At 42.5% G+C, this 27,007-nt stretch overlaps 1 protein-coding gene and 1 long non-coding RNA gene across 3 annotated transcripts in view; one reads left to right on the top strand and one right to left on the bottom strand.

Annotated features, from left to right (window-relative positions):
- The window catches only part of KIAA0930 (KIAA0930 ortholog), a 62,867-nt gene that overhangs the window by 26,439 nt on the left and 9,421 nt on the right, over window positions 1-27,007 (top strand). Inside the window, exons 2-7 of one of the 2 annotated variants that reach the window (XM_039341396.1) lie at window positions 11,016-11,164; window positions 17,036-17,140; window positions 19,736-19,813; window positions 22,988-23,089; window positions 24,317-24,457; window positions 25,819-26,013. In XM_039341396.1, coding sequence (XP_039197330.1) covers window positions 11,016-11,164; window positions 17,036-17,140; window positions 19,736-19,813; window positions 22,988-23,089; window positions 24,317-24,457; window positions 25,819-26,013 — 770 coding nt within the window. Of the gene's footprint in view, window positions 1-11,015; window positions 11,165-17,032; window positions 17,141-19,735; window positions 19,814-22,987; window positions 23,090-24,316; window positions 24,458-25,818; window positions 26,014-27,007 lie in introns of both variants that reach the window. The other variant, XM_039341395.1, reaches the window with a different exon arrangement.
- LOC120307108 lies at window positions 17,098-26,851 on the bottom strand. Its single transcript, XR_005556447.1, has 3 exons — window positions 26,364-26,851; window positions 17,716-17,823; window positions 17,098-17,195 (listed from the first exon to the last, which is right to left on the bottom strand). It is a non-coding gene; the product is annotated as an uncharacterized LOC120307108 (long non-coding RNA).

The following is a 27,007-nucleotide window of genomic DNA, read 5'->3' as shown; positions in this document are numbered from 1 at the left end:
TCTTCAGTCAAAATGAAAATTTTGGGTAGGCAGAGAGTCAGCGAGTCGTTGAAATGAACCAACTCTTGTCAGCATCTCAGTTTTAATAAACTTCGCTCCAGTTGCTATGATTTAGGGCAATGACTGGCTTGGGGAATTCTGAACTCCACACATCTTAAAGTTGCTGAGTTTGAGGAACATTGTTCTAGGGAGTTGTGATTCAGAGTTTGAGAAACTCTGGTTTACGATCCTACAACCAATGTTCCCAGACTGGATGGATGGAACTGAATGTGTGGAGAGTTCCCACAATTTTTTTCTCCAGCCTACTACAGACAATCATGTCCCAAAAGTGCTTTTTCAGGACTTTCTTTCTTGTTAAGGACAGTGGTTCTCAACCTTTTTAATGCCGCGACCCCAACTGTAATGCCGAGGACTACCCAACCAGTCATAAGTCGAGGACTACCCAACCGGTCGTACGTTGAGGACTTTCCCTGCCCGGGAGCGCCGTGCATGCGTGGTGCCGCCCCCTGCGCTGGCCGAGGCATAGCTGGCAAGAGGCAGCGACAGCGCAGGCCGACCACCAGCTGGGCCATCAGCTGGCCCAGCCCAAGGGAGGTAAGGCACCCGCCGGGCCCCACGCGCGCCAGCAACCCTCCCTGCACCTGCCGGCCTCCCACCTCCCACCCCTGGCCCTCTTTTACTTACATTTTTAGTAATTGCTCAGCAGGGAGGGTGGAAACTTCCAGACAGCTCGCCTTCACTGCAGACAACTTGCAGCACCATTTGCAGAATGGGATTTTTGGCGGGTTCAGCAGGGCAGAGACAGCCTGGACAATTCCTATTGGCTTTTGAAAGCCAATAGAATTAGACTCTATTCAAGAGAGTCTATTCTATTGGCTTTCAAAAGCCAATAGAATAAAAGGAAGTAGCACAGCTAAGGAAAAGGGGAAAAAAATGGCGGACTGCGTTGTTTGGCGACCCCCATGAAATGGTCATTCGACCCCAAATGAGAACTGCTGTCTTAGGGTCTAAAACGATTAGGCACTGACCCTTTGACTCTGCCACCCGCCACAGCCAATACGGATCTGGCTTTCCTCTTCCACTGTCCCTCTGCCGGCGATTCTCCACTGCCATTGCCCCCTGGCCCTCCTTCTTCATCCCTTGTGACAGCCGTTTCCCCGAAGCACATTCCTACCCCAGCGATTTGACAAAGCACATTCCTATCTTGCGGGAACTCTGGGAGGGTGTGGCTCGTGTGATGGGCGGCTAGCTGGAAGAATCATGGAGCGTGGGGGGTGTGTGGCTTGCGCAATGGTTGGCTGGCTGGGAGGATTGAGGGTGTGGCTCGCATGACAGGCTGGAAAGTTTGTGGGAGTTGTGGGGGGTTATAGTTTAAAAGGATGAGTTTGGGGTCTTAAATTATGCAGTAATATTACATATCTACATATCCATGGCTCTGCATATCCATGAGTCTACTGCAGTGATGGCGAACCTTTTAGAGAACGAGTGCCCAAACTGCAACCCAGAACCCACTTATTTATCGCTGGGTGCCAGGTGGGCGTGACTGTGGTCATGGCAGACTGGGTGGGTATAGTCAAGAAGGACATGGTCACTTCGATGTTGCTCGTGGGGAGGAACGCCTGTGGGGGCCAGGCAGGGCTGGGGGAGATCCAGGGAATTTCTGGCAGGTGGGGTGGTGGGCAGGAGGCTCATCCTGCAGGGTGCAGGGTGAGGCAGGGGCTGGGGTGGCTGCTGCCTGACACCATCAGCTCCCGCACACAGAGGCCAGTGAGCGCATGGGGGCCAACAGTGTCCGTCAGCAGCCACAGCCTACCAGCCTCTCGACCAGCGAACTCTGGGGCTCCACAGCCCACCACCAGCAGTTCAGAGAAGTCGCCTCTGAGCTGGACAGCTGGCTGACAGCTGAGGAGGCGATGCAGTGGGTTGTGCCTGGGAAAAGTAGAGCATGTGAGGCCAGGAGGGATAGGATGCGGGGAGGAAGGAAACCAGCCATACTAGGATGCATCCGGCCATGTGGAACCTCGCCGAGTTAGCGCGCGGTTGGTTGAAGAGGGACAGTTGCCATCTCCGGGGCATGGCACGCGTGCCCATAGAGAGGGCTCTGAGTGCCGCCTCTGGCACGTGTGCCATAGGTTTGCCACCACTGGTCTACTGCAAGCTGTGTATATTTCTGTGAACACATATCATTATATTAATGAGGATGGCTGTAGCTTGGTAACAATTTTTCAAACATCGCAAGCAAACGTGAAGGCTGCTTATAGCAGTGGTTCTCAACCTTTTTAATGCCGCGACCCCCCCCAACCAGTCGTAAGTCGAGGACTACTCAACCGGTCGTAAGTCGAGGACTACTCAACTGGTGCAGCACCGTTTGCAGAATGGGACTTTTGGCGGGCTCAGCAGGGCAGAGACAGCCTGGACAATTCCTATTGGCTTTTGAAAGCCAATAGAATTAGACTCTATTCAAGAGAGTCTATTCTATTGGCTTTTGAAAGCCAATAGAATAAAAGGGAGTAGCACAGCTAAGGAAAAGGGGGGGAAAATGGCGGATTGCGTTGTTTGGCGGCCCCCGTGAAATGGTCATTCCACCCCAAATGGGATCCCGACCCACAGGTTGAGAACCACTGGCTTAAAGGGTTTGTTCCCCTGCTTATTGCATCTATATGGATGACAACTTGCATAAACGTAGCTTGTGAACCCACCACGCTGGGCTCCTCTGTCTTGAGAATCCCGTGGGATTAATTGTTTGCTGAAAAAAAAAATACTATTACAGTTAGAGACAATATAATTTCAAATGCCTGATTCATACCTGTAACATTGGAAATAGTATGTTGTAAGATCAATTCTATCCTAACTCAGCTTAGTAAATAATAATAACTTTATTGTCATTTTGAAAGTACACCGATCGGCATACATCAAAATGAAATTAGTAAACTGGAAACTTTACTAAATCTCACCACTTACAAAATTTAAAGATTGGTCAAATTGGTTTTCCAACTGGGCAAGATCCAAAATAGCCAACTGACATCCTCCTTGAGAATTCATCCTATTTAGTCTTGGCCAAGATACAAAGGATAAGTCATCTTGGGATTTGAGCAGACATGCCTTCTAAAAGTCCCATTCCGTCCCATTTATTTTGCAATATTCTATCTCTCCATTCAGGGACTTGATTAAGTAGATGGAAAAATAATTTAAAAGTTGGAGTTACTAGCTCAGATAGTACCACCACCACCACCCCCAAAAAAAACTGGGCACGAAGAGGATACTGCATGTGGCTTCATGTATTGCCACTGTTACTCTATCCGTGCTGTCAGAACCTCAAATTGCAGCTTTCTTTGCTCTGTAACTGGCAGTGGTTACTCCCACTGGGGACTGGAGGCTAAAACATATGAGGAACGGTTGCTGGAATTTGGTATGTCTAGTTTAACAATGAGAAGGACGAGGGGGGACATGATAGCAGTGTTCCAATATCTCAGGGGCTGCCACAAAGAAGAGGGAGTCAAGCTATTCTCCAAAGCACCTGAAGGCAGGACAAGAAGCAACAGATGGAAATTAATCAAGGAGAGAAGCAACCTAGAACTAAAGAGAAACTTCCTGACAGTTAGAACAATTAACCAGTGGAACAACCTTCCTCCAGAAGTGGTGAATGCTCCAACACTGGAAGTTTTTAAGAAGAGACTGGACAGCCATCTGTCCGAAATGGTGTAGGGCAGTGTTTCTCAACCTTGACAATTTTAAAGCATGTGGACTTCAACTCCCAGAATCAGGAGCAGGTTTGAATTGCCAGAGTATTGGATATTCTTTCAGCTGCTTCTACAATGACATAAGCCCTCTTTATGCTGTTAAAAAAATAAAGCATTAACCAAGATGTTCCAAATTCTGGGTGAGGAAAAATAGATTTCAGAATTCAGTGTCTCTTTTCAGAAAGTTAAAGTGACCTTGTAATGCTGATTGATAGTCAAAGCAGACAGTTTCTCGAGGACACAGCAACCTCCCAGACTGCAAATAGTGGCACTGTTTATCCCGTTTCAGCTATCCTGTGAAATTTATCGCTAGGCGATGACAGATTGTTAGTTAAACTTGTTTAATAAGATGAAAAGGTTGCGCTTACAAACTTTGTGCACCAGATGCCCTTTAATTCGGTGGTGTTTTTGCAAATGCAATCAGTTTAGAAGCTGAGTATCAGTGCTGACTTTATGCTTCGCAGCCTTTGTTTATTTTGCTGCCTGGGATGGAAAGCCTGAAAACAATTTTATTTCTAATGTGTGAACTCACCTTATTTAAGGTGGATGACAATGTTTAGCTTTTCATAGCTTTCCAGGCCTCACTATATCTCATGAACCTATGCACAAAGCTTGCTGACAGACTACAGATTTTTTTTTTTTTTAAGGCAGCCTTGAGAGTTTCACAGAATCCAGGAACTAGAAGTGACCTATGATCCTTTTTTCAATGCAGACATCTAAATTAAAAGTCTCCAATAGAAGGCTGAAAATGTCCAGCCAAATTCCTGGAAACCATTGGTGTGGGACTGGCGGAAACACAGCATGTGACTTACCAATAATTGAAGGATTCAGAAGGACACTGGAAAATGGTAGTTCATCAGAGGACATCCCATCACAGCCACCTTGATCTTGGAACTGGCTGTTCCGAGTACAGGATAGTCCTCAACTTACAACCACAATTGAACCCAAAATTTATGTTCCTAAGTGAGAAATTTGTTAAGTGAGTTTTGCCCCATTTTACGACTTTTCTAGCCACGTTTGTTAAAAGAATCACTGCCGTTCTTAAATTAGTAACCTGGTTGTTAAGTGGATTTGGCTTCCCCATTGACTTTGCTAGTCAGAAGATTGCAAAAGGTGGATCACATGATCCCAGGACACTGCAACCGTCATAAATGTGAATCAGTTGGAAAGCATCTGAATCTAAATCATGTGTGACCACGGGGATGCTGCAACAGTCATAAGTGTGAAAAACGGTCCTAAGTCACTTTTTTCACAGCCATTGTAAGTTCAAACGGTCACCAAATGAACTGTTGTAAGTCAAGGACCACCTGTATTCCAGGTTTAATACATGCTCACTGCAGATGTTCTGCTCTAGAATTCTTGGAATGAGTCTTTTGATGTTGGACTATTTCCGGAATATCAGGAATAGCCCATTTGAAGGTTGGAAGGTTTTACACAGTTGCTAGATCAGTGGTTCTCAACCTGTGGGTTGGGACCCCATTTGGGGTCGAACGACCATTTCACGGGGGTCGCCAAACAATGCAGTCCGCCATTTTTCCCCCTTTTCCTTAGCTGTGCTACTCCCTTTTATTCTATTGGCTTTTGAAAGCCAATAGAATAGACTCTCTTGAATAGAGTCTAATTCTATTGGCTTTCCAAAGCCAATAGGAATGGTCCAGGCTGTCTCTGCCCTGCTGAGCTGCCAAAAGTCCCATTCTGCAAACGGTGCTGCACCAGTTGAGTAGTCCTCGACTTACGACCGGTTGAGTAGTCCTCGACTTACGACCGGTTGGGGGGTCACGGCATTAAAAAGGTTGAGAACCACTGTGCTAGATGCTTTTTGGCATCTATTTACATTATTTGGATTATTTCTTGATCCTAAAGTGTTTTGGGCAACAATGCAAAAAGGTCAACCTACTGTTAGCTTCACTGGGTTTCCTTCTCCTGGTGGCTTCTACCATGCCCTCACTCCCATATTGGACTTTGCTTCACTTTTTACCCTTCCATGTTGACTCGGATGCAGTTCATGCTCTCTTAAGCATTGCTCTCAGGATCACTGAAGCTCCTGGTCCCTTTAAGGTTATAATTCTTAAAATAATCGCTTTCTAATACCAATTTGCATGAGCTAATAAGAGATTGACCTTTGGATTAGAAAAATGCACTATATGGCACCAATGTGATGTAACGGTTAGGAAACTGGATTTAGGACTGGGGAGATTCTGTGCTTTGTGTAAATTCAAAGAGAAGGAAACAGTTAGAAGTGGATCCATGTGGCATCCAACCTTAAAAATAGAGTTAGTTGAGCTGTTCATTTCTAGATGTCTTAATTTGTTATGCTTAATGAAGGAAACTTTCACTAAAGCAGTGGTTCTCAACCTTTTTAATGCCGCGACCCCCAAGCAGTCGTAAGTCGAGGACTACTCAACCGGTCGTAAGTCGAGGACTACTCAACTGGTGCAGCACCGTTTGCAGAATGGGACTTTTGGCAGGCTCAGCACCGTTTGCAGAATGGGACTTTTGGCGGGCTCAGCAGGGCAGAGACAGCCTGGACAATTCCTATTGGCTTTTGAAAGCCAATAGAATTAGACTCTATTCAAGAGAGTCTATTCTATTGGCTTTCAAAAGCCAATATAATAAAAGGGAGTAGCACAGCTAAGGAAAAGGGGAAAAAATGGCGGACTGCATTGTTTGGCGACCCCCGTGAAATGGTCGTTCGACCCCAAATGGGGTCCCGACCCACAGGTTGGGAACCACTGCACTAAAGCAATTATATGTTATTGGCTCTAAGGAAGACACATTGGCATTATTAACAGTAACACTCTTATTAGCCATTATGGTTAATGCACTCTAAACATGAACAGTTAAGTCTGGAGTGAGTGAGTGAGTGAGTGAGTGAGTGAGTGAGTGATTGAATGAATGAATGAATGAATGAATGAATGAATGAATGAATGAATGAAGTAAAGTCAAGAGTTACAAAAATCTTGATGGAAGAGCTGGAAGCTTCTAGCAAGAAGCTGCATTCAAAGGAGGGTTAGCTGAGCATCGTTACACCTGGTGTACTGTCCATCATTGCTTGTAGTTGAAATGTGGAGTAAGACTTTGCCCTAATTCTACTTGAGTACCCAATCTAAGACTTGCTGAAGGGGTGAGTTTCATCATTACATCACTGGCTTTTAAGAACATCATAGGAATAAATAGAAAAATATCTTTAGAATTACTGAAATAACACGTTGCCTTTATGTATCAAAAGAATGGCTTTGTACTTTTAAAAACTTTTCGGCAGCTTGGTAGAGGCATCCAGAGAAGTGTTTTTCAACCTTGGCAACTTTAAGATGTTGGACTTCAGTTCCCAGAATTCCTCAGCCAGGGAATTCTGGGACTTGACGTCCATGCATCTTAAAGTTGCCAAAGTTGAGAAACACTGATCCAAAGACTTTTTCTTTTTTTATGATTTAAATATGTATTTCTAAGCCATTTCAAGCAGTAAAGCTCCTAGGCTGCTGAACTGAAAAGGAAATGATAAAGACAGTGATGGGGATAGATAGGGAATTGCAGATTATATAGGGCAGGGCTTTTCAACCTTTTCACCCATTGTACCACTTTTAGGATATGGCAACATTTGAGTACCGCCTAGCAAGATGTCAAAAACTTGATGACCCCCCCCCTAAAAAAAGGAAAAAGTGATAAAGTACAGGTAGTCCTCGACTTACAACAATTCGCTTAGTGACTGTTTGAAGTTACAATGGCACTGAAAAAAGTGCCTCCAAGCCACAGCTGAGCAAGACACGTGTCTGCCCACGCGGCAGCGCTCTTCCTCCTGTCCGAGGTTTTCATTGTTGTGAGCATTTCTGTTGAGGATTGGCAGCGGGGGTGGGGTGGGGGGATATTTGGTTTTTATTCCCCCCATCTGCTGGGTGGTTGCAGCAGGTTTTGATCACTTCACATGACCCTGGGATACTGTGACTGTCATAAATATGAATCAGTTGCCAAGCATCTGAATGTAAATCACAAGACCCTGGAGAGGCTGCAACATTCCAGCTGATCAGCGCTTCTTCTGGGCTCAGCAGAAGCGCCAGGATCAGTGCTGCTTTCCAGCTGATTGGTGCTTCTTCAGGGCTCAGCAGAAGCACCAGGATCAGCGCCGAGCTCCAGCTGGAGCCTGGTGCTGATCCTGGCGCTTCCACGGAGCCTGACAGCTCCGAAGAAGTGTCGATCAGCTGGAAAGCGGCACTGATCCTTGCACTTCTGCTGAGCCCTGACAGCCCTGCAGCTCCAGCCATCTCTCATTCAGACTTGTATGGTGCTGCCACCGATTCAGCTCATTCCCCTCCCCCGCTACCATTTTTTCTAGGATGGTCGTGTACCACTTGCCAGGTGCCAATGTACCACAGGTGGTACCCGTACCACTGGTTGAAAAGCCCTGATATAGGGGAACGCTCCCGGGTTTCCGATCTTCATGTTTTCAAATGTTCCTAAATTCATGTTAAATTACACCGGAGATTATTCTGGGATGTTGAGATTATTCTGGGATGTTTTACAGTAATTACTTTCTGGCTTAGACTGGATGGTAAATGAGCATCAACCAAGGAAAGGGTGTGGTGCCCTCATCACTGTTGCCTTCTCCATTGTGGGGAAGGCAGGAACAGAGTGGAGAAGCAAAAATAAACAGTCCTCAACTTACAACAGTTGATTTAAGTGACCGTTCAAAATTACAGTGGCACTGGAAAACAATGACTTAAGACCGTTTTTCACAGTTATGACCTTTGCAGCATCCCCATGGTCACGTGATCAAAATCCAGATGCTTGGCAACGGGCTCATACTTACAACCATCCCAGGGTCATGCGATTATTTTTTGGTGAACTTCTGACCAGCAAAGGCAACGGGGAAGCCAGATTCACTTAACAATCAGGCTCCTGACTTATCAACTGCAGTGATTCACTTAACAGCCCTCGCAAGAAATGTCGTTAAATGGGGCAAAACTTGCTTAACAAATCTCTCAACAGAAATTTTGGGCTCAGTTGTGGTCATAAGTTGAGGACTACGTGTACTGTAGGTAGTCCTTGACTAACAACCACAATTAGGACCAGAATTTCTGTTGCTAAGCAAGTCAGTTGTTAAATGAGACCTGCCTGAGTTTGTGACCCTTTTTTGCCATGGCCGTTAAGCAAATCAGTGCAGTTGTTGAGTGAATCTTGCAGGCATTAAGCAAATCCAGCATTCTCTCCAACAGAATCCCAGGTTGCTGCCATTGTCATAAATGCACACTGTTTTCCAAGTGCCTGAATTTTGAACACATGACCATGGGGATGCTGCACATGTGGTAAATGTGAGTAGTAAGTCTCTTTCAGCTGCTCCTCATACTTAACAACTGTTGCAGCATCCCCCTGGTCACGTGGTCAAAAATTCAGGTACTTGGAAAATGGTGTGTATTTACGACGATTGCAGCTATCAGTGCTGTTGTAACTTTGAACCATTGATAAATGAATGGTTATAAGTTGAGCACTGCCTACACTGACAATTTCTTTTTGGTGTAAGAATTCTTCCCGTAGCTTCAGCTGCTTCGTCCCCTCTGTCACATCCAGCTGATGAGATTCCCCTCCCCCCCCCCCTTTTTTTTTTTTTTTTGCTTCCTCTCTTTTTTCTGCACAAGGAAAGTTTTCAGCTCACTTTATGAGCAGGCGGGCATTTTTAGGAATATTTGAACCTAGCTGTGAAGTTTTATCCCCTTCCCATTATTGAGACTTGTTATAAATTGCTCATGACAGCCAAATATTTTAGTCTGGCCCTTGTCTCCAAATCACCCCTGGCTGTGAAGTGCCTGGCCTTTTCCTCTCTTTCCACCATTGCAAAACAAACAAACAAACAAACAAAAAAACAGATTAAGCTTGGAAAGCCATTTCTGAGCAATTAAATGTCGTAAGACGGCACAGAAAGTGCTGTTTTTTATCAGTGTTGGCTGGCAGACACATCCTTTGCATCCAGACGAATTAACAAAGCAAAATAGCAAAATAGCAAAGTGGTTTTGGTGCTGGACTTAAGCGACAAGCCCTTGAGCGTTGTGTTCTGTTTCAAGTATTCTGCTCTATGTTTATTGCATGGACTTTTTTTAAGTTAGCAAAACTTTGTAATACTAACACAGGTATTCTCAGGGAAAACAGGGAAGGGAATCTGCTGATCTTTCCACGTGGCTGGATTTCCCGATTTGAAAAGTCATTCACCATATAATTCATCCCTCAACAAACTATTTGCAGCAAAAGAAATGTCGGAAAGAGAAGATTTTTTGCTTCTGCTGTGCAGCTTTTGGTCTCAGCCAAGCAGTAGGGAAAAGGCTTCTTTCAAGGCTAATGTGTTTGTCAAGCAAACCAATGCAGGATTGCAGTGAAGTTGTTGATGTTGTAGGCGAATCTTGCCAAATTGCCCTGGCAGGGTGCTGTGAATCTCCATTTCTGGCTGACAGATTTAAGTAATTGACAGTAATAAATGGAGGTCAAATTCTAATGAATTTCACAATCATGTGCCTCATGAAAATATTCCCCAACCACGCACTTGTGTTTTTGAACAAGGAAACTTACAGCTCAATAAAAAAGAGATCACTTTGTCTGTAACCGTTTCAAACTTTTACCGATTTTACAATAGAGGGAATTTGATGACAGCATGCTTATCTTTGTTGTGGCGAGTCCTGAGAATTGCAGCTGAAGAAATCTAGAGATGCTAGACTTGGATTTTGTCCTAAAATGTTAGGGCAGGGGTCTTCAAACTTGGCCCTTTTATGACTTGTGGACTTCAACTCCCAGAATTCTTCAGCCAGGCATGCCTGGCTGAGGAATTCTGGGAGCTGAAGTCCACAAGTCATAAAAGGGCCAAGTTTGAAAGCCCCTGTGACAGGGGAACATAGATGTCATAAGAGCCAATTAGGCCTCATGGTTAAGGCACTAGGCTAGAAAGCAGGAGACCATGAGTTCAAGCCCTACCTTAGCCATGAAAGCCAGCAGGGTGACTTTGGGCCAGTCGTTCTCTTTCAGCCCAACCCCCTTCACAGGGCTGTTGTTATATGGAAAAAAGGAAGAGGAAGGTGTGTTGACTATGTTAGCTGCCTTGAGCTATTTGTAAAAATAATAAAGGTAGAATACAAATTAAATAAATAACAAGCTGCCATATAAGGTAAGACAGGGCTTGGGTAACTAGGAGACCATCTGCGCTGCTTGCTGAATTTTCCAGCTGATATCTTTGTATTAACCCAACGAATGCAATCTGATATCTCCGATTCTTAATCCTTCCTTCGACTTCCTTGTTAGGGTGTTTCAAAGATGACCGCATTGTATTCTGGACCTGGATGTTTTCCACCTATTTTATGGAAAAATGGGCTCCAAGGCAAGATGATATGCTCTTCTACGTTCGCAGGAGACTGGCCTACGTTGGCGGAGATAGCGTAGAAGAAAAGAAGGTAGGTCGATTAAAAAGCTGAAACTCCAAGCAAGGTCCTTTTTGTTCTTCGCATATAAATGGCCAGTGGGTTTCTTCTTCCGCTGAGAGGAAATTAGAAAGAAGATCAAAGACATACGTAGATATTGATTTCGACTGAAGGAGATGTTTTTTTTTACCCAGTTAAAAAGAATATATCTATTCAGTGTAAATCAGAAGCAAGGTGTGCTGGCAGGGAGCACTATCACTGACTCAAGCCAAGAAGTTGATTGATTTGATTGATTGATTGATTGATTGATTAATTAATTAACCTACCCATCTCAAACAAGCAATTTTGGGTGGCAAACAATCATAAAAGCAATTAAAAGCGGAGCCCCAAATGGAAAATTAAATATGTTTAGCAGTTAAGAAATATTACGGTGGACAGATGTTAGCATAGCCAGGAAATGGGGCCCTTCACACATTTGGGGACCCCTAGCCCGGACACATAATCAGATCTTCAAGGTCTTCCAAAAGACCAACACGATTGGGTCCCTTTTATTCTCCGGAGGGATGATGTTCTAGAACAGGGGTGTCAAACTCGCAACGTCATGTGCCGTATCGTGACGTATCGTAACTTTTTTGCCATTGCTGGCAATGGGGTAGGCACGGTTTCACCATGATGCATCCAGCCCGTGGGCCGGCAGTTTGACACCCCTGTTCTAGAGCAGTGGCCCCCAACCTTTTGGGCACTAGGGACTGGTTCCATGGAGAAAGGTTTTTCCATAGACTGGAGGGGTGTGTGGTTTCATGTGCTGCCTGCATCCCGTGAATGGGGCTTCACTTTGCGTGGACCAGTCTCTAGCATGGCGTGAACTGGTGGCGGTCGACGGATCTGGGTTTGGGAACCCTTGTTCTAGAGGGCAAGCAGAGAGAAACAGAGACAAAGAGAGACAGAGAGAAGAAAATAGTTAAAATAAAGTTAAAGCTACAGTGTCTTCATATGTTACGAAGAGAAATCCTCTGCAGTTATGAATGCAATTATACATCTAATAATATTGCATAAGATTGGGGCTGCATTTAAATTTGTGTTCATTTTGACTTTCCCAGAACAAAAAGAGAAGAATGCCTCCCATGAACCTTGCACTTCAGCTTTATTCTATCTACTTGAAAATATTTCTAGAAATGCAGCTTTTGACATACTTTCATACAAATAGAGGGAACTGTTTTATATGTTTGATTTTGTGTTCTCTTTTTCAGGTTAATCTCGAAAAGCAAAATTAGTTTGTCAAAGTTCCCCCCCCTTCTCCACTTTCCCCTCCCCCCTTCCCCCCTTCATTTGTGAAGCATGAAATTAATGTTCTGTGATTTATAGCCATCTCCACCTGTCACCTTTTAGATTGAATACAAAATACAAATTTTGTAGCAGTTCTGTTTGTTTGATGTAAAATCCCCCTGGGCATGAACAATATTGCATTTCAGAACTCAATAGCTCCCTCTTGATTACTGCAATAAAATAGAATTTGCATATTTAAAGGAATCATACAGCAGTTCTAGTAATCCTTGTATCTGCCCAGTTATCAAGCAATGTTTTTTTTAAAAAAAGGATATTGTGGCAAGCCATCTGTGCTAATTTTGATTTATTTATAAAATTGATAGTCTAAAGGTCTCCTTTTTAAATTAGATCCCAAAACAAATCGAATTGTTTTGCTCTCAAATTGCACATTCAAATCTTTCTTTCTTCAAATTGTCAGTCTCCAGTTTGAATTGAATCAGAGCTGATTGGCAAAACCCGAATAGAGAAACCTTTTGATGCTTCCTTGCATGCTCACAAAAGCTTCTGCCTTTTAATAAAATGTACACATGAGAAAAAAGTTCTACCAGATTCCTCCTGATTTTTGGCTTCCAAAGATACATACCAATGCCTTACTACAGGGGTGTCAAACTCAATTTCATTGAGGGCTGCATCAGCATTGCGGTTGCCCTCAGGGGGCTGGGTGGGTGTGGCCAGGGTGGGTGCGGCCTACTGGGTGTGGCCTACTGGGTGGGTATGGGAGTGGGTGTGGGGGATAGATCTGAGGGTCTCTGGCAGAAGGGGGTGGGACCGGGGCAAGTGCCAAGGGGTCCACTGGAGGATCTCAGGCCATGCGGGGGGGGGGGGGGCTTATGGAGCTAAGACTGAATGCATTTCAGCATAGATGGCCACCACAAAATTGTACATTGGCTCCCAGCTGGCCTGGGCCAGGGCCAAGGCAGCGGGGGCCGTTCCCTCACTTTTTCCAGGATGGCTTCGCGGGCCACATGAAACCACTTTGCGGGCCGCATCCGGCCTCTGGGCCTTGTGTTTGACATGTCTGCCTTACTACATTGCCTGCTGTTTGCTAATGATGGGCCTACCTAAGCTGCAAATCCATTAAAAAAAGCAGTGTTTTTCAACCTTGGCAACTTTAAGATCTTTAAAATTCCCAGCATTCCCCAGCCTACATGGTCCGTTGGAGAATTCTGGGAGTTGAAGTCCACACATCTTAAAGTTACCAAGGCTGAGAAAAACATTGCAAAAAGATAATGTTTCTTTTAAGGTAGAAAAGAGAAGCAATAAAAAATGCCTGCCAAGCATTTTTTGAGGTTTTTTTTTTCAAACAAAAATTAAAAAGAGCTGAGGTTACAGCTCAAGGCTGGGGTGTGCCCTTGTGATTTTTAAACAGAAAGGAAAACAACCCACTCAGACAGGAACAAGGCTGTTCCAGACTTTTCTTTGTCAGCTTCAGAAAACATTTCACTTTTTTGAAAGATATAAGTATGTGAGCTTCTCAATTTTTAGAGAATAGTGGTTTGCTGAATTGATAATGGTAAGAATAAAAATGGGTGTTTTTTTGTCCCTAGATTACTATTCTTCCAAAAAGGAGAAAATGCATTAATCTTCAGATTATAGATTCATCGATAACCCTCTCATAGTTTGTCCAACCTTGGCTCTTTTATGACTCATGGACTTTAACTCCCAGAATTCCTGAGCCAGCCATGCTGAGGGGGAAGGGAGATGTTTCCAAGCTAAGCCATGCTGGCTCAGGAATTCTGGGAGTTGAAGTCCACGAGTCATAAAAGAGCCAAGGTTGCCTACCCCTTGTCTAGATCTTCATTTGAAATGCTAAGGCGCTCTTCCCTCCTTCTCTGCTGCAGATATTTTAGTCTATATGGACTATTGCCATCTCCCCCATTTTGTTTCCCTCCTGATTTTACCTGAACCACAAATGACATTTTATCCATTTCTTCCTGCATTCAGACTAATAAAAAATAGAGCTGCTGCTTTTTAATAACATGACTGCAAATGGAATTATAAATCAACCAAATTATAGCAGGACATGTTAATAGAGGTATTTCCCTTTCCAATGAATCATTTGTAGCTCTTTCAGTACGTGCTGAAACCTCACACAATTTACTTTATGTAAATTTATGTACCATTAGAATCCAATAATTCCTCGTGACTTACATAAAAACTATGAAACACTCAAAGCCAAGCCGTTTACAAACGTACGTTCAGGCCTGTCAAATGATGTCCACCAGAGATTATCATCATCTGTATGCTCTAGGCACGATCTTGAAAACTGAAGCTGCATTTCACTGAGACCATTTACATTTTCCTATGTGGCTACTTCTAAAATAAACTCTGGATCACCGATAAGAGGTTTTCCTATATTTTCCTCTCCCCGTAGGGAGAAAAGTGGATGACATCTCATGCTACCAGATTTCCTTTCTTGGTGTATTATATATACACCATAGATACAAGAAAGAAGAATTTGTGGAAAAACATCTGAGGGTTACAGGATGGAGTCATTGAATTTCCCAGAAATTTCTCTGGCAGGGCATCTTCTAGGAACAAACATATAAGCCTCCTTTTGTCAGCAGTTTTCATACCCAACAAAGTATGGAAACAAAATGGGAAGATGTAACTCTGGAAGGAAAAGAGACATACAACAGCCATTCAGAAATTCTGCCATATTGAGGCGGAGGATGGTTGAGGGAGAGGGGGTTAGATTGGTTCTGGATTCCGTCAAATTGTTCCAGGCAAAGCCAATGGCCCAGCTTCTAGATCAGGGGTGGGGAACCTTGGCTCTTTTATGACTTGTGGACTTCAACGCTGGCTCAGGAATTCTGGGAGTTGAAGTCCACAAGTCATAAAAGAGCCAAGGTTCCCCACCCCCTGTTCTAGATGATACACAATTGCACCCTAACTCTAATTATAGAATGTTTAAATCACTACCGGTACAATCTAAATATTTCAGATGGAACCTGGTATTGCCTTGTCCAACTAACATATTTTATTGGAAAACATAAGCTTTGATGATCTGCAGCTCACTTTATCAGATGGATGGAGTAGCTAGATTAATGCAGGATGTCAGCAATGGGCCTCTAGATTCTGCATAGGACAAGTGGGACAAACTTTGCACAAAAGAAATAATGAACACCAATTTGACCTCAGGGCTCCAAACAAGGACAAAGTACTGTAATATCAGAATATTCCAGCATTTCTGGAAAAGTATTTTAACAGCATCCTTGAGCATAAGATTGCTAAAGCCGCATCAAAAGGTTTCAGGCTAGCTCAAAAGATCTCAACAAACACAATGGATTTTTAATATAGTACAATTGTTAATTGAAATAATAATAATAATAATAATGGTAATAATAATAATAGAGTTGGAAGGGACCTTGGAGGTCTTTCCTGCTCAGGCAGGAAACTGTACACCATTTCAGATAAGTGGTTGTCCAGTCTCTTCTTAAAAACTTCCAGTGCTGGACCATTCACAACTTCTGGAGGCGGGTTGTTCCACTGATTAATTGTTCTAACTGAAAGAATCTTTTTACAATGTTCAGTGGACTTTTACATACATAGCTCTTTTTACAAATAATAAAGTCAATCAATATTAAAAAATAGAGAATTCCTGGAATCAAGCATGACCCATGAAGACTCTACAGACCACATTTAGGTTTCCTTTTCCTGACTTACTTAGCATGGGCTACAGATCTAATCTTGGGTAGCTATTTTTGTGATCTGACAAAATCATAATTAAAAGCTCAAAGATGCCACCATAATCACTCATTTCCAACCTGCTGACCCTAAAACATCAAGATTAAATGGAACATACCAACTTTTTCTAAGCTTGTTTAGCTGTTTTCAAGATTAGCCAAACTCTTGACTGTAGAAATCAACATATTACCAATCTGTCATAATTTCTTGATGGACGTTGTAAGCCACACCCTAGAAGTATGGGTGTCATGTAGATATCTCATAAATGATAGAGTCAATATTTAATAAAGGACATACAGCATAACAATAACCTGACAGAAGAGGCAATAAGAGTAAAAATACTAAATGGAAGAAAGATGTTAGACACTACATTACTGAAATTCTCCCATAGGGAAGGTAACTTTTCTTAAGGGCTATTTATTTATTTATTTATGAGACTTATATACCGCTTTAAGTGCAAGCACTCTCTAAGCGGTGTACACCAGTAAGCAATGTATATATATATTTACATTGCCCCCAACAATCTGGGTCCTCATTTTACCTATCCCGGAAGGATGGAAGGCTGAGTCAATTCTGAGCCGGTGAGATTTGAACCGCTGACCTGCTGAACACAGTCAGCTAAAGTGACCTGCAGTACTGCACTCTAACTGCTGCGCCACCTCGGCTCATCATGTTTGAAAGATAACGATGGGAACCTCTTTCCCAGTTCAGATTAACCTGAATGTATGGGAAAAGGGGTGGAAATGGAGAAGTTAGTCAGGTACCATCCATATTTGACTTGAACTTGGGAGCTAATCCCTGTCCTTCCTAATGGAACTCCTGAACCCCCAAATACGAGCTTTCCAATTAAAGTATGATTCTTACCTGTGCTGTTGGGTTTTCTTTTAGCAGGTTGACGTTGAAGTATATCGCAGAGATTCCAAGAAGCTCCCAGGTTTGGGAGATCCTGATATTGATTGGGAGGAGAGCGTCTACTTGAACCTTATACTGCAGAAGGTGACTTCAGTCTTTCTCTTCTCCAAAGCTTGCTGCCATTAGGAGAGGGGGATGCCTGCAATTTGTGGGGTATTTAAGAATAAAAATGGTACCTTAGCTTAAATCTGCATGATCTATCAATCAGTCGGTCATTTCCAGACTTCCCATCTCTTTAAACCTGTAGTAAGGCTATCTGTTCCTCAGCAGTTTCAGCTTGACTAAAGAGACTACATGCAGGCCGATGATCCTATAGCACAGTGGTTCTCAACCTTTCTAATGCCGTGATCCCATAATACAGTTCCCCATGTTGTGGTGACCCCGAAGTGGGTGTGGCCACCAATAAGAGGGAGTAGGACAGCTAGGGAAAAGGGAAAAAAATGGCGGGCAGCGTGGTTTGGCGACCCCCATGAAATGGTCGTTCGACCCCAAATGGGGTCCCGACCCACAGGTTGAGAACCACTGCTATAGCAGTGCAGAATGGATAAGGATACTATGGTGTCATTCATTATCTCCTGGACAAGGCAGCCACTTGGAGTGGGGTACCGGAGTGAAAAAAAACTAGACTGCTTTTTTTTTAATTGTCAGTCTTAAATTACCTTTGTTGTTACGAATCAAAGTGCCAGACATCACACGCTCCTTTGGGGTTTTGTTTCATTTCCAGGGGTTGTAATGATTTATAGAAAGTTGCCCTGCTGTTGGCTTTTCTTAAAAAAAAAAATAAAATGTTATATTGTTGTTTCAGATTGGATTTTAATTTGCGATTGTGTTCTGTTCTTGAAACTGAAACGCTGCAATCAAATTCTTGCAATAAGCCAACAGCATAAATAAATCTGTTTTTCTGAAAGCGTCTGAAGTATTTCAATGTATTAGGTAGGGGACAAAAGTGAGCAAACCCTTTGGACGATTCTGACTTCTAGAATCCAAAGTGGACAGGACCAGAATATTTGGAACTTTGCTTGTGGGGACGACGCAAGAAGTGTTTAAGCTTCATGTTGCCCCTACCTCTTAATTTTTTCCTCTCCTTTGTCTAGTCCCAGCTCCAGGAATTATTAGATTAACCAACAGCCCTTCAGTTTAAATTTGAAAACATATTTTTATTTTATAGGATTAAAGTGTACACCACTTGTTAGATTTCTATTCCACCTTTGAGGGATTACTTATTTATAAGGTTGCTGAACAATGGTATGGTATTTTCCTAGGGAAGAGTTTAAACATATTCTTTTCTTCAAAGACTATTGATATAATTTAAACCAGGGGTTCTCAACCTTGGCAACTTTAAGACTTGTGGACTTCAAAGCTGGCTGAGGAATTCTGGGAGTTGAAGTCCATAAGTCTTAAAGTTGCCAAGGTTGAGAACCCCTGATTTAAACGGTCCAGTTCCTTGGTCTCTTAATATCTCAGGAAAATAACTGTTCAGTGAGTTTGCAGAATTAAGATGAAAGACAACTAACTAATCAAATTACCAAGTGCTGAATCTGCTGGCCTCCATGGAATCCCTCTTCCATAACTTTGAGTTTTTCTTATCCTTTGCCTGCTTTAAAGGAATCTTCTTTTTATGCTCTTCTCTCATCTAGAAGCCACATTGTAATGGCCTAAAGCAGTGTTTCTCAACCTTGACAACTTAAAGATGCCTCATTAAGAGAAAGCTTAGGGGATACCTAGTAGCAGTCTTCCAATATTTGAAGGGCTGCCACAAAGAAGAGGGGGTTGACTTATTTTCCAGAGCACCCAAGGACAGGATAAAAAGCGACAGATGGAAACTCATCAGACTCAATCTGGAAATGAGGAATTTCCTGACAGCGAGAACGATTAATCAATGGAACAGCTTGCCTCCCAGAGTGATGGGTACTCTGTCTGTGGATATTTTCCAGAAAAGATTGGACAACCATTTTTCCATGATGAAATAACGATTCCTGCCTCCAATCACACAACCAATCTCTGTGGTTGTATGATTCTATGAAGATGTGTGGAACTCAACAGCCAGAATTTCCCAGGGGGAAGAGTTGAAGTCCACACACCTTGGTAATTGAAGTCCTCACATCTGGGAGTTAAGGTCCACACATCTTAAAGTTGCCAAGGTTGAGAAACACTGGCCTAAATAATTTTATGTGTAGGGGTGGCTGGGATTTCTCTTGGTGGTTTGCTGAGCAATAGAGCAGGAAGAAGGATTCACTCCCCATTCATCAGTTGAACTATGCAATGCTCAGATGGATGCAGGACAGAAGGAGTAGGCTGAGCCAAAGGAGAAAAAAAAAACCCTGAAAGTTTTTTGAGAAAGTTTTACATGCACACAGATTAGGAAAAGAAGGTTGGAAGAAGGAATGATGGAGAGATAAGAGGTCATAGATCCAAGAAGAGGCAAGAGCTATGGAAAATCTAGATGAAGCAGCAGGTGACCTGTAGGATTGCATTGACCTTTAGTTGCAATTGAACATGAAACCTGACAAGAAAGAATCTGACTTCTATTGTGAAATAGCTTCAGAGTATGTCATTAAATGAAAACTGAAGGATCTTCTATTTTCTATTGGGCATCTGGACATGTACACAGAGGAAAACCTAATGAGAAATCTGATATCTGATGGGCGTTTCATTACCAATACTTTGATTTTCTTTCAGCTGGATTATGTAGTGACGTGTGCGGTATGTACTCGTTCAGATGGAGGGGATATTCACATCCATAAAAAGAAATCCCAGGTGAGCAACTCTGCAATGTGGGAACTTTGAAGTGTGTCTCCTCCTTTGGGCTTCAGCCTTTGCCCCATTTCCCCCCCCCCCCATGAACTTATATTATGGGTTTTTTTTAATTTTTATTTTTAACCAACAAAACAAAACAAAACAAAGCAAAACACAACACACATACACACACAGTATATACTTCCCCTTTTTCTTAACAGCAATTAAGTAACGATAATCTTCTATTATTTACATTTCTCCTCTTATTCTTCTTTAGAATATTTGTCCTTATTGCCCCATTGTTTCTTGTTTACATTTTTCTTCCTTCATATTCTACTTCTTACTAAGAATAATTCATATTATTATTATTATACATTATTATACACATATTTTCACTTTTGACCTTTCCATATTTTTTCTCCTCTATTATTTCTAGTCTCCAACCAGTCATACCACTTGTTCCATGTTACATATATTATGGTTTTCTTATACAGCTCAAGTAGTTTTTAATCAGCCCCAGACATAACCCCAGAACAGCCTTGAGGAGAATTTCAAATGGCTTAGTAAAAATTCCCCTAATCAATTTGTCAATACACATTCATCAAATTAATCCCTCCTCTTCTTCTGCTTCCCACTTCCTCAAGCCAGACCCTTCATACTGTTCCCAAGTCAACAGGGTGACTGAAAGAAATTAGGGGAAAAGGTTCAGGATTCTGTCTGCCTATCAATCTGCAGGATAACCTCCCCAAACTGAACAGAGCACAACCACGTTTGCAGTGTGTGTGTGTGGGGGGGGGGAGCCAGCAAAAAGAAACACCTAGTTTGAAAATGGGCTGAATCCAGCTTGGAGTTTATCAGAAAATTGATCTTGATGGGACTGCTGCATTTCAAGCCCTCTTCCCTCCTGGCCATGTGACCCAGTATTAAGGTGACCAACTTTTTTACAATGAAAAGGAGGACACAAATAAATTGAAGAAAAAAATATCATAAATAAAAGAAACGTTTTATTCATTGCAACAATAATACAGACAACTTGCATGTGCAAAGTTTGCCAATCGGGTGTTTTGGCGCGCTCAACAGCAATTCCTATTGGCTTTCGAAAGCCAATAGTGGGAGTAGCATAGCTCATGCAAAAGCTGAAAAAAAAACCCATCAAAAAAAGGTGCCAGAATGCCATTCTGAGCATTCTATGAGGGAAAAAAAGCCATGCAGATTAGTCTTCAAATATCGAAAAGGAGGACATGTGGGAGGACACTTTTTGAGGGAGGACAGAACTTACAAAAGGAGGACTGTCCTCCGGTTGGTCACCTTACCAGTATGGAACATATAATCCCTCTTTGTGCTTCCCCATCAGAACATAGACACTTGGACCCAAAACACAGGGAGAATAGAAATGCACACATACATAGATGCAATCCTTTGTTACCCAGAAGAGTATACTAGAGGCCTAACCATTGTTGGTAAAGGGTCTGGGAGGACTTGAAGAAGCCCAGTTTTACAAGTTTGCTACTCCTTCCAAGTCGATGGGATATGGAAGGATCCAACATTCTGTCTGTCACTAGGATAACTCTCTAAAAATAAAATAGAACGGGATCCGCTTTACTGTAACTGGAGAAGATGGCAAAAGGATTGAGTTGAAAATGTGGTGGATTCCTCTGGGGTCTTCAGAGAACGTTTCCCCAGATTTCTTCCTTCATATCCTTGTGGAAAAGGCAGGTGGGCAGGGGTTCCAGATGTTGGCAACTCCTCCTTTCTAAGCCCAAGCTTCCATTAAAAGGATGGGAAGAATGCCAGAAGACACATTCTGAAGGGTAGCATCTCTTGATCTATCCTTGGAGGATCCAGGTTTACAATCTTATATGATCTTGGATTAAAGCGTTTGATATTTCTGTCGGTGTCAGTAATGCTTTACAGTTTTTTTTTAAAGTCCAATTGAACAGCATATCTACCATTGATTCTTAAGAAGCAGTAACTGTGGGACTTTTTAAATTTGCTCAATTTTTGGGTAAATTCAATGCCCACATAGTTTACTATTCTATTCTATCTACTCAGCAAGTTGAAAATGCAGAATTCTGAATTTTGTTGTGAAATCTGCTTGTCTCTCAATTACAACTTTTAAAAAGTGAAGCTTTATTCTTCCATGATTGAGATGATTAAATAAAAGTAAAAACAAATAACACAATTCCTGCAGATTCTAGAAATCCACAAAACCTGCATTAAATTCACCCTAAATCTGAATACCAATTGAGAATAAAAACACAGAACAAATTTAGGGGTACAAAGACAAAACAAATTCAGGAAGTCAGTGAAATTTAATAGCAACCTTGGTGTGTACAATTTATAATTTCAATAACACTAGCAAGTTGAGTGAAGCAGCATTTATCTCTTCTCTTTTACATTTACATTTTTTTTTCATCTTCCTTGAGAGTGGAAAACTATGCCAAACAACCACCTACAGAATCATACTTCTGCACTTCATGAGTTGGACTGCAGCTTCTATAGGTATAAAAGGGACGATATCACAATAATATTGTGTACCACGTGTCAGTGCATAAATAGTACTGTTGCATAATTTGTGTCAACTTGCACCAGCATTTCCTTCTCCGACTAGTGGTCATAGCTCAGGGGTAGGCAACCTTGGCTCTTTTATGACTCGTGGACTTCAACTCCCAGAATTCCTGAGCAAGCCATGCTGGCTCAGGAATTCTGGGAGTTGAAGTCCACGAGTCATAAAAGAGCCAAGGTTGCCTACCCTTGTCATAGCTGAACATCCTACTATGTCAGTGGTTCTCAACCTGTGGGTCGGGACCCCATTTGGGGTCGAACGACCATTTCACAGGGGTCACCAAACAACGCAGTCCGCCATTTTTTCCCCCTTTTCCTTAGCTGTGCTACTCCCTTTTATTCTATTGGCTTTTGAAAGCCAATAGAATAGACTCTCTTGAATAGAGTCTAATTCTATTGGCTTTCAAAAGCCAATAGGAATTGTCCAGGCTGTCTCTGCCCTGCTGAGCCCGCCAAAAGTCCCATTCTGCAAACGGTGCTGCACCAGTTGAGTAGTCCTCGACTTACGACCGGTTGAGTAGTCCTCGACTTACGACCGGTTGGGGGTCGCGGCATTAAAAAGGTTGAGAACCACTGTACTGTGTATATATATTGCAAGCTATATCATATTTTCCAAATGGTCTTTTCCAGCAAGTCTTTGCATCTCCAAGTAAACACCCCATGGACAGCAAGGGCGAGGAATCGAAGATTAGCTATCCAAATATATTTTTTATGATTGACAACTTTGAAGAGGTAGGTCCTCTCTCAGAGTAGGTCCCTTATGTGGAAGAATGTAGAAGGTTTGGGACTATGTGTAATTGTAAAAATTAATTTCATATATAATAAAATAAATCTGATATAGAGATTAATTGAATGTGGACGTTTTTGGAATCCCATCTTATAAATAGATTTATAATACATCCAATGACTGTTTTTTTCCCTAACATAAGATAGTGAAACTCAATTTTTCATGATTTCTACAACATATCAAATTTTCCAGTTTAGAAAATATTACTGTAACGTCTTTATCTCAGTTTATAACTTACGACTTGAGTTATATTGGCAACAGTTGTTAATTATGCTGTTGTAATCTAACATTGGTATTCACTTAAAGCTTCAGACTGATATAAAGTATTTTAATATGCAGATTTATACCATTGTATAAATTACTTTGAAATTTTACAACATATTTTTAAAGGTCCTTTCTCTTTTTCTTTTTTCTGCTATTTTTTCCCGAATTGCATTTGCAGAATGATAATAATTCATTTTTAAAAAAAAAATAATGGTGCAATTAGTGCTGTTTAAGTCAGACATCTTTAGCTCTGTTTGCTTAGAATTTAAATTTATCCTTTTAAATTGACAGAAAACATTGATACATAAAGGTATTAAATCACTTACAGTTTGATGGAATATTAACTAAAAGCCTAATTTTTAAAATCCCCTACATTTTTGGGCTGCATCATGAAACTCTACTGGTTTTAGAGGCTTGGAAAAATGGTGCTTAAGATACGTTAAAATATCCTTTCTATTCCTAGTATTAATTCTGATTCTGAATTTGTTTTTTCCTCACATTGTTTCACTTATCTAAATGAATGCTTCTCAACCCTGATAGTTTTAATATATGTGGACTTCAACTCCCAAAATTCCTCAGATAGCATAGCTGGGAGTTAAAATCCTCTTAAAATTACCAAGTTTGAGAATCATTGATCTAAATAATCTTAGTGGTTTAGATTGCAGTAAATTATAAGAAATTGGGGTTTAGGGGTGTTTATAACTAATAAAACTACTTTTTAAAAATGGTCAGAAGATTCAGTGCCCCAGACTTTTTCCTGAGAATTTGGTTTCCTGGTAATAGACTCCTGCAGTGCTATTAAATCCCAGTTTTTCATTTGTGACTTAGCCATAGGCAATGACAAATGGCCTTGAGTTTCTCTGCCACTATTTATTTTTTTCCTTTGGTTTATTTGGATGTCTCGTTAGGTATTTAGTGACATGACTGTAGGGGAAGGCGAGATGGTTTGTGTGGAGCTGGTGGCCAGTGACAAAAGCAACACTTTCCAAGGCGTTATTTTCCAGGGATCCATCCGCTACGAGGCCCTTAAGAAGGTCTATGATAATAGGGTGAGTGTCCTTCAGATGGTGAGGTTGTCTGTTAGACAAAGATGAGCAACAAAGATGATTAGGGAACTGGAGGCTAAAACATATAAAGAACGGTTGCTGGAATTGGGTATGTCTAGTTTAATTAAGAGAAGGACAAGGGGGGACATGATAGCAGTGTTCCAATATCTCAGGGGCTGCCACAAAGAAGAGAGTTAGTCAAGCTATTCTCCAAAGCACCCAAAGGCAGGACAAGAAGCAATGAATGGAAATTAATCAAGGAGAGAAGCAACCTAGAACTAAGGAGAAACTTCCTGACAGTTAGAACAATTAACCAGTGGAACAACCTGCCTCCAGAAGCAGTGAATGCTCCAACACTGGAAATTTTTAAGAAGAGACTAGACAGCCATTTGTCTGAAATGGTATAGGTTTCCTGCCTGAGCAGAGGGTTGGACTAGATGACTTCCAAGGTCTCTTCCAATTTTATTATTATTATAAATAACATGGGGACAACCAGAAAGGCTTTCTTGCCTGTGTGTAGAGCAGGACTTGGAAGCCTACTTTTAGTAACAACAGGGAAAGAAGGACCTTGCTGTTCTCCATTACTCCTCAGATCATTTCACCTGTTTCAACAAGACAGTGATTCCTCCATTGATCAAGATGGGAGAAAACAGTTTTGTTATCCAGATGCTAAATACCAGGTCAGATCAGGGTAGCTTTCTGTAGCACAGATGGCACAGTCCACAATTAAAGTTCTCTTAATATTACTTTTTGTAATATTGTAATATTGAAAGTCCGCAAGGCTGAGGATTGAATGTGGGCAAATTTGCTGATCACTGTTGGAGAGTTGATCGTACCTTTCTTTAGGACATGATCTCCCGTAATGGTAACCAAGGCAGATCCAATGCCCTACTTGGAGAAAATGGAATTAAAAGAGGTCTATGCAATTCATGTCAATGATGTAGTGCAGTGATGGCGAACCTTTTAGAGACTGAGTGCCCAAACTGCATCCCAAAACCCACTTATGCATTGTCGAGTGCCGGGTGGGTGTGGCCCATTGGCTGGGTGTGGCCTATTGGCTGGGCGTGACTGCGGTGGTAACGGCAGACTGGGTGGGACTAAAAAGTTCAATCAATTCCAACTTTGCAAGATCTTTTTTTTCCCCGTGAGAAGTTGAAATTGACTCATTGAACTTTTTTTTTTTTTTTTTGCACACGGCGGTGGAGGCCTAAAGCGAAAAGGTTTTATAAAACCCAGCTGAAGGCCTAGGACTGGGGTGACGGCATGCGTGCCCACAGAGAGGGCTCTGAGTGTTGCCTCTAGCATCCGTGCCATAGGTTCGCCACCACTGATGTAGTGGCTTGAATTTTAACTACCTTTTGCAGGTGAGCGTGGCAGCCAAAATGGCCCAGAGGATGTCCTTTGGTTTTTATAAATACAATAATATGGAGTTTGTGCGTATGAAGGGGCCTCAGGCCAAAGGACACGCGGAAATGGCGGTGGGTCGCATTTCCACGGGTGACACATCTCCTTATGGCACAGAAGAAGATTCAAACCCAGGCTCACCGCTGCATGAGCGAGTAAGTTAACTTTGTTAATGACATTCCCTTTTTTTTTTCTCCTTTCACAAGCCACATGAAAGAATAAAGTACGTTATTAGAGACAGCGCACCATGCTGTGTCACGCGTGTTTTTGCCATTTGTGGCAATTTGGGTTGGCCTTGAGCAGAGCGTCAGATTAAAATCCAGGGCAAGGGGGATATTAAAAGCTGTTTTTCAGAAGAGTGGAAGCCGATGGCTTGATTTTATGAGCAAAAATTTCAGCATGCTGTTCAGTTCCACTACGACAGCTGAGAAAGACCAGGTCTTATTATTATTATTATTTTGCCTCCAAAAGAGGCACCAGGTCTTATTTTTGGGGTAGACCTTACCTCACCTCCGGCACCAACAGCCCCACCCAGCCGGTCCACTTCTTCTGGGGCCGATGTTCTGTAGCTGCATTCGGGCCTGCATTTTGTAGTCAGGCCTTTCCAGAAGGCCTAAGCAGCCGAGTACCGAGCGATGGATTCCATCCATAGCTTGGTGCTCGGCTGCTGAGGTTTTGCAGAACCCAACTATGGATTGAATCCATAGCTCGTTTCTTGGATGCACAGGCCTTCCGGAAAGCCGTGTGACTGAGAAATGCAGGTCAGGCTGCAGAAGAGGCCTCAGAAGAAGTAGTGGGCCGGCAAGGAGAGGCCTGATTGCAAGGTAAGTGGGTACGGGGCAGGTGGGGCAACTCCACCCCCTCCACCCCTGCCCTTGCTTGATTTTTAGGTGTATGCCTCACCCCCTAGGGTAGGGGTAGGCAATCTTGGCTCTTTTATGACTTGTGAACTTGAACTCCCAGAATTCCTGAGCCAGCATGGCTCAGCTTGGAAACCTCTCCCTTTCCCCTCAGCATGGCTGGCTCAGGAATTCTGGGAGTTGAAGTCCACGAGTCATAAAAGAGCCAAGATTGTCTACCCCTGCCCTAGGGCTTATTTTAGGCCCACCCCCCAAAAATCAAGCTAGGGCTTATTGTTGGTGTAGGCCT

Source organism: Crotalus tigris, unplaced genomic scaffold (assembly GCF_016545835.1).
Source record: "Crotalus tigris isolate CLP2741 ecotype Arizona unplaced genomic scaffold, ASM1654583v1 scf7180000017764.6497338, whole genome shotgun sequence".
NCBI lineage: Eukaryota > Metazoa > Chordata > Lepidosauria > Squamata > Viperidae > Crotalus > Crotalus tigris.
Note: the sequence above shows the minus strand (reverse complement) of the source record. Positions and strands in the feature narration are given on the sequence as shown.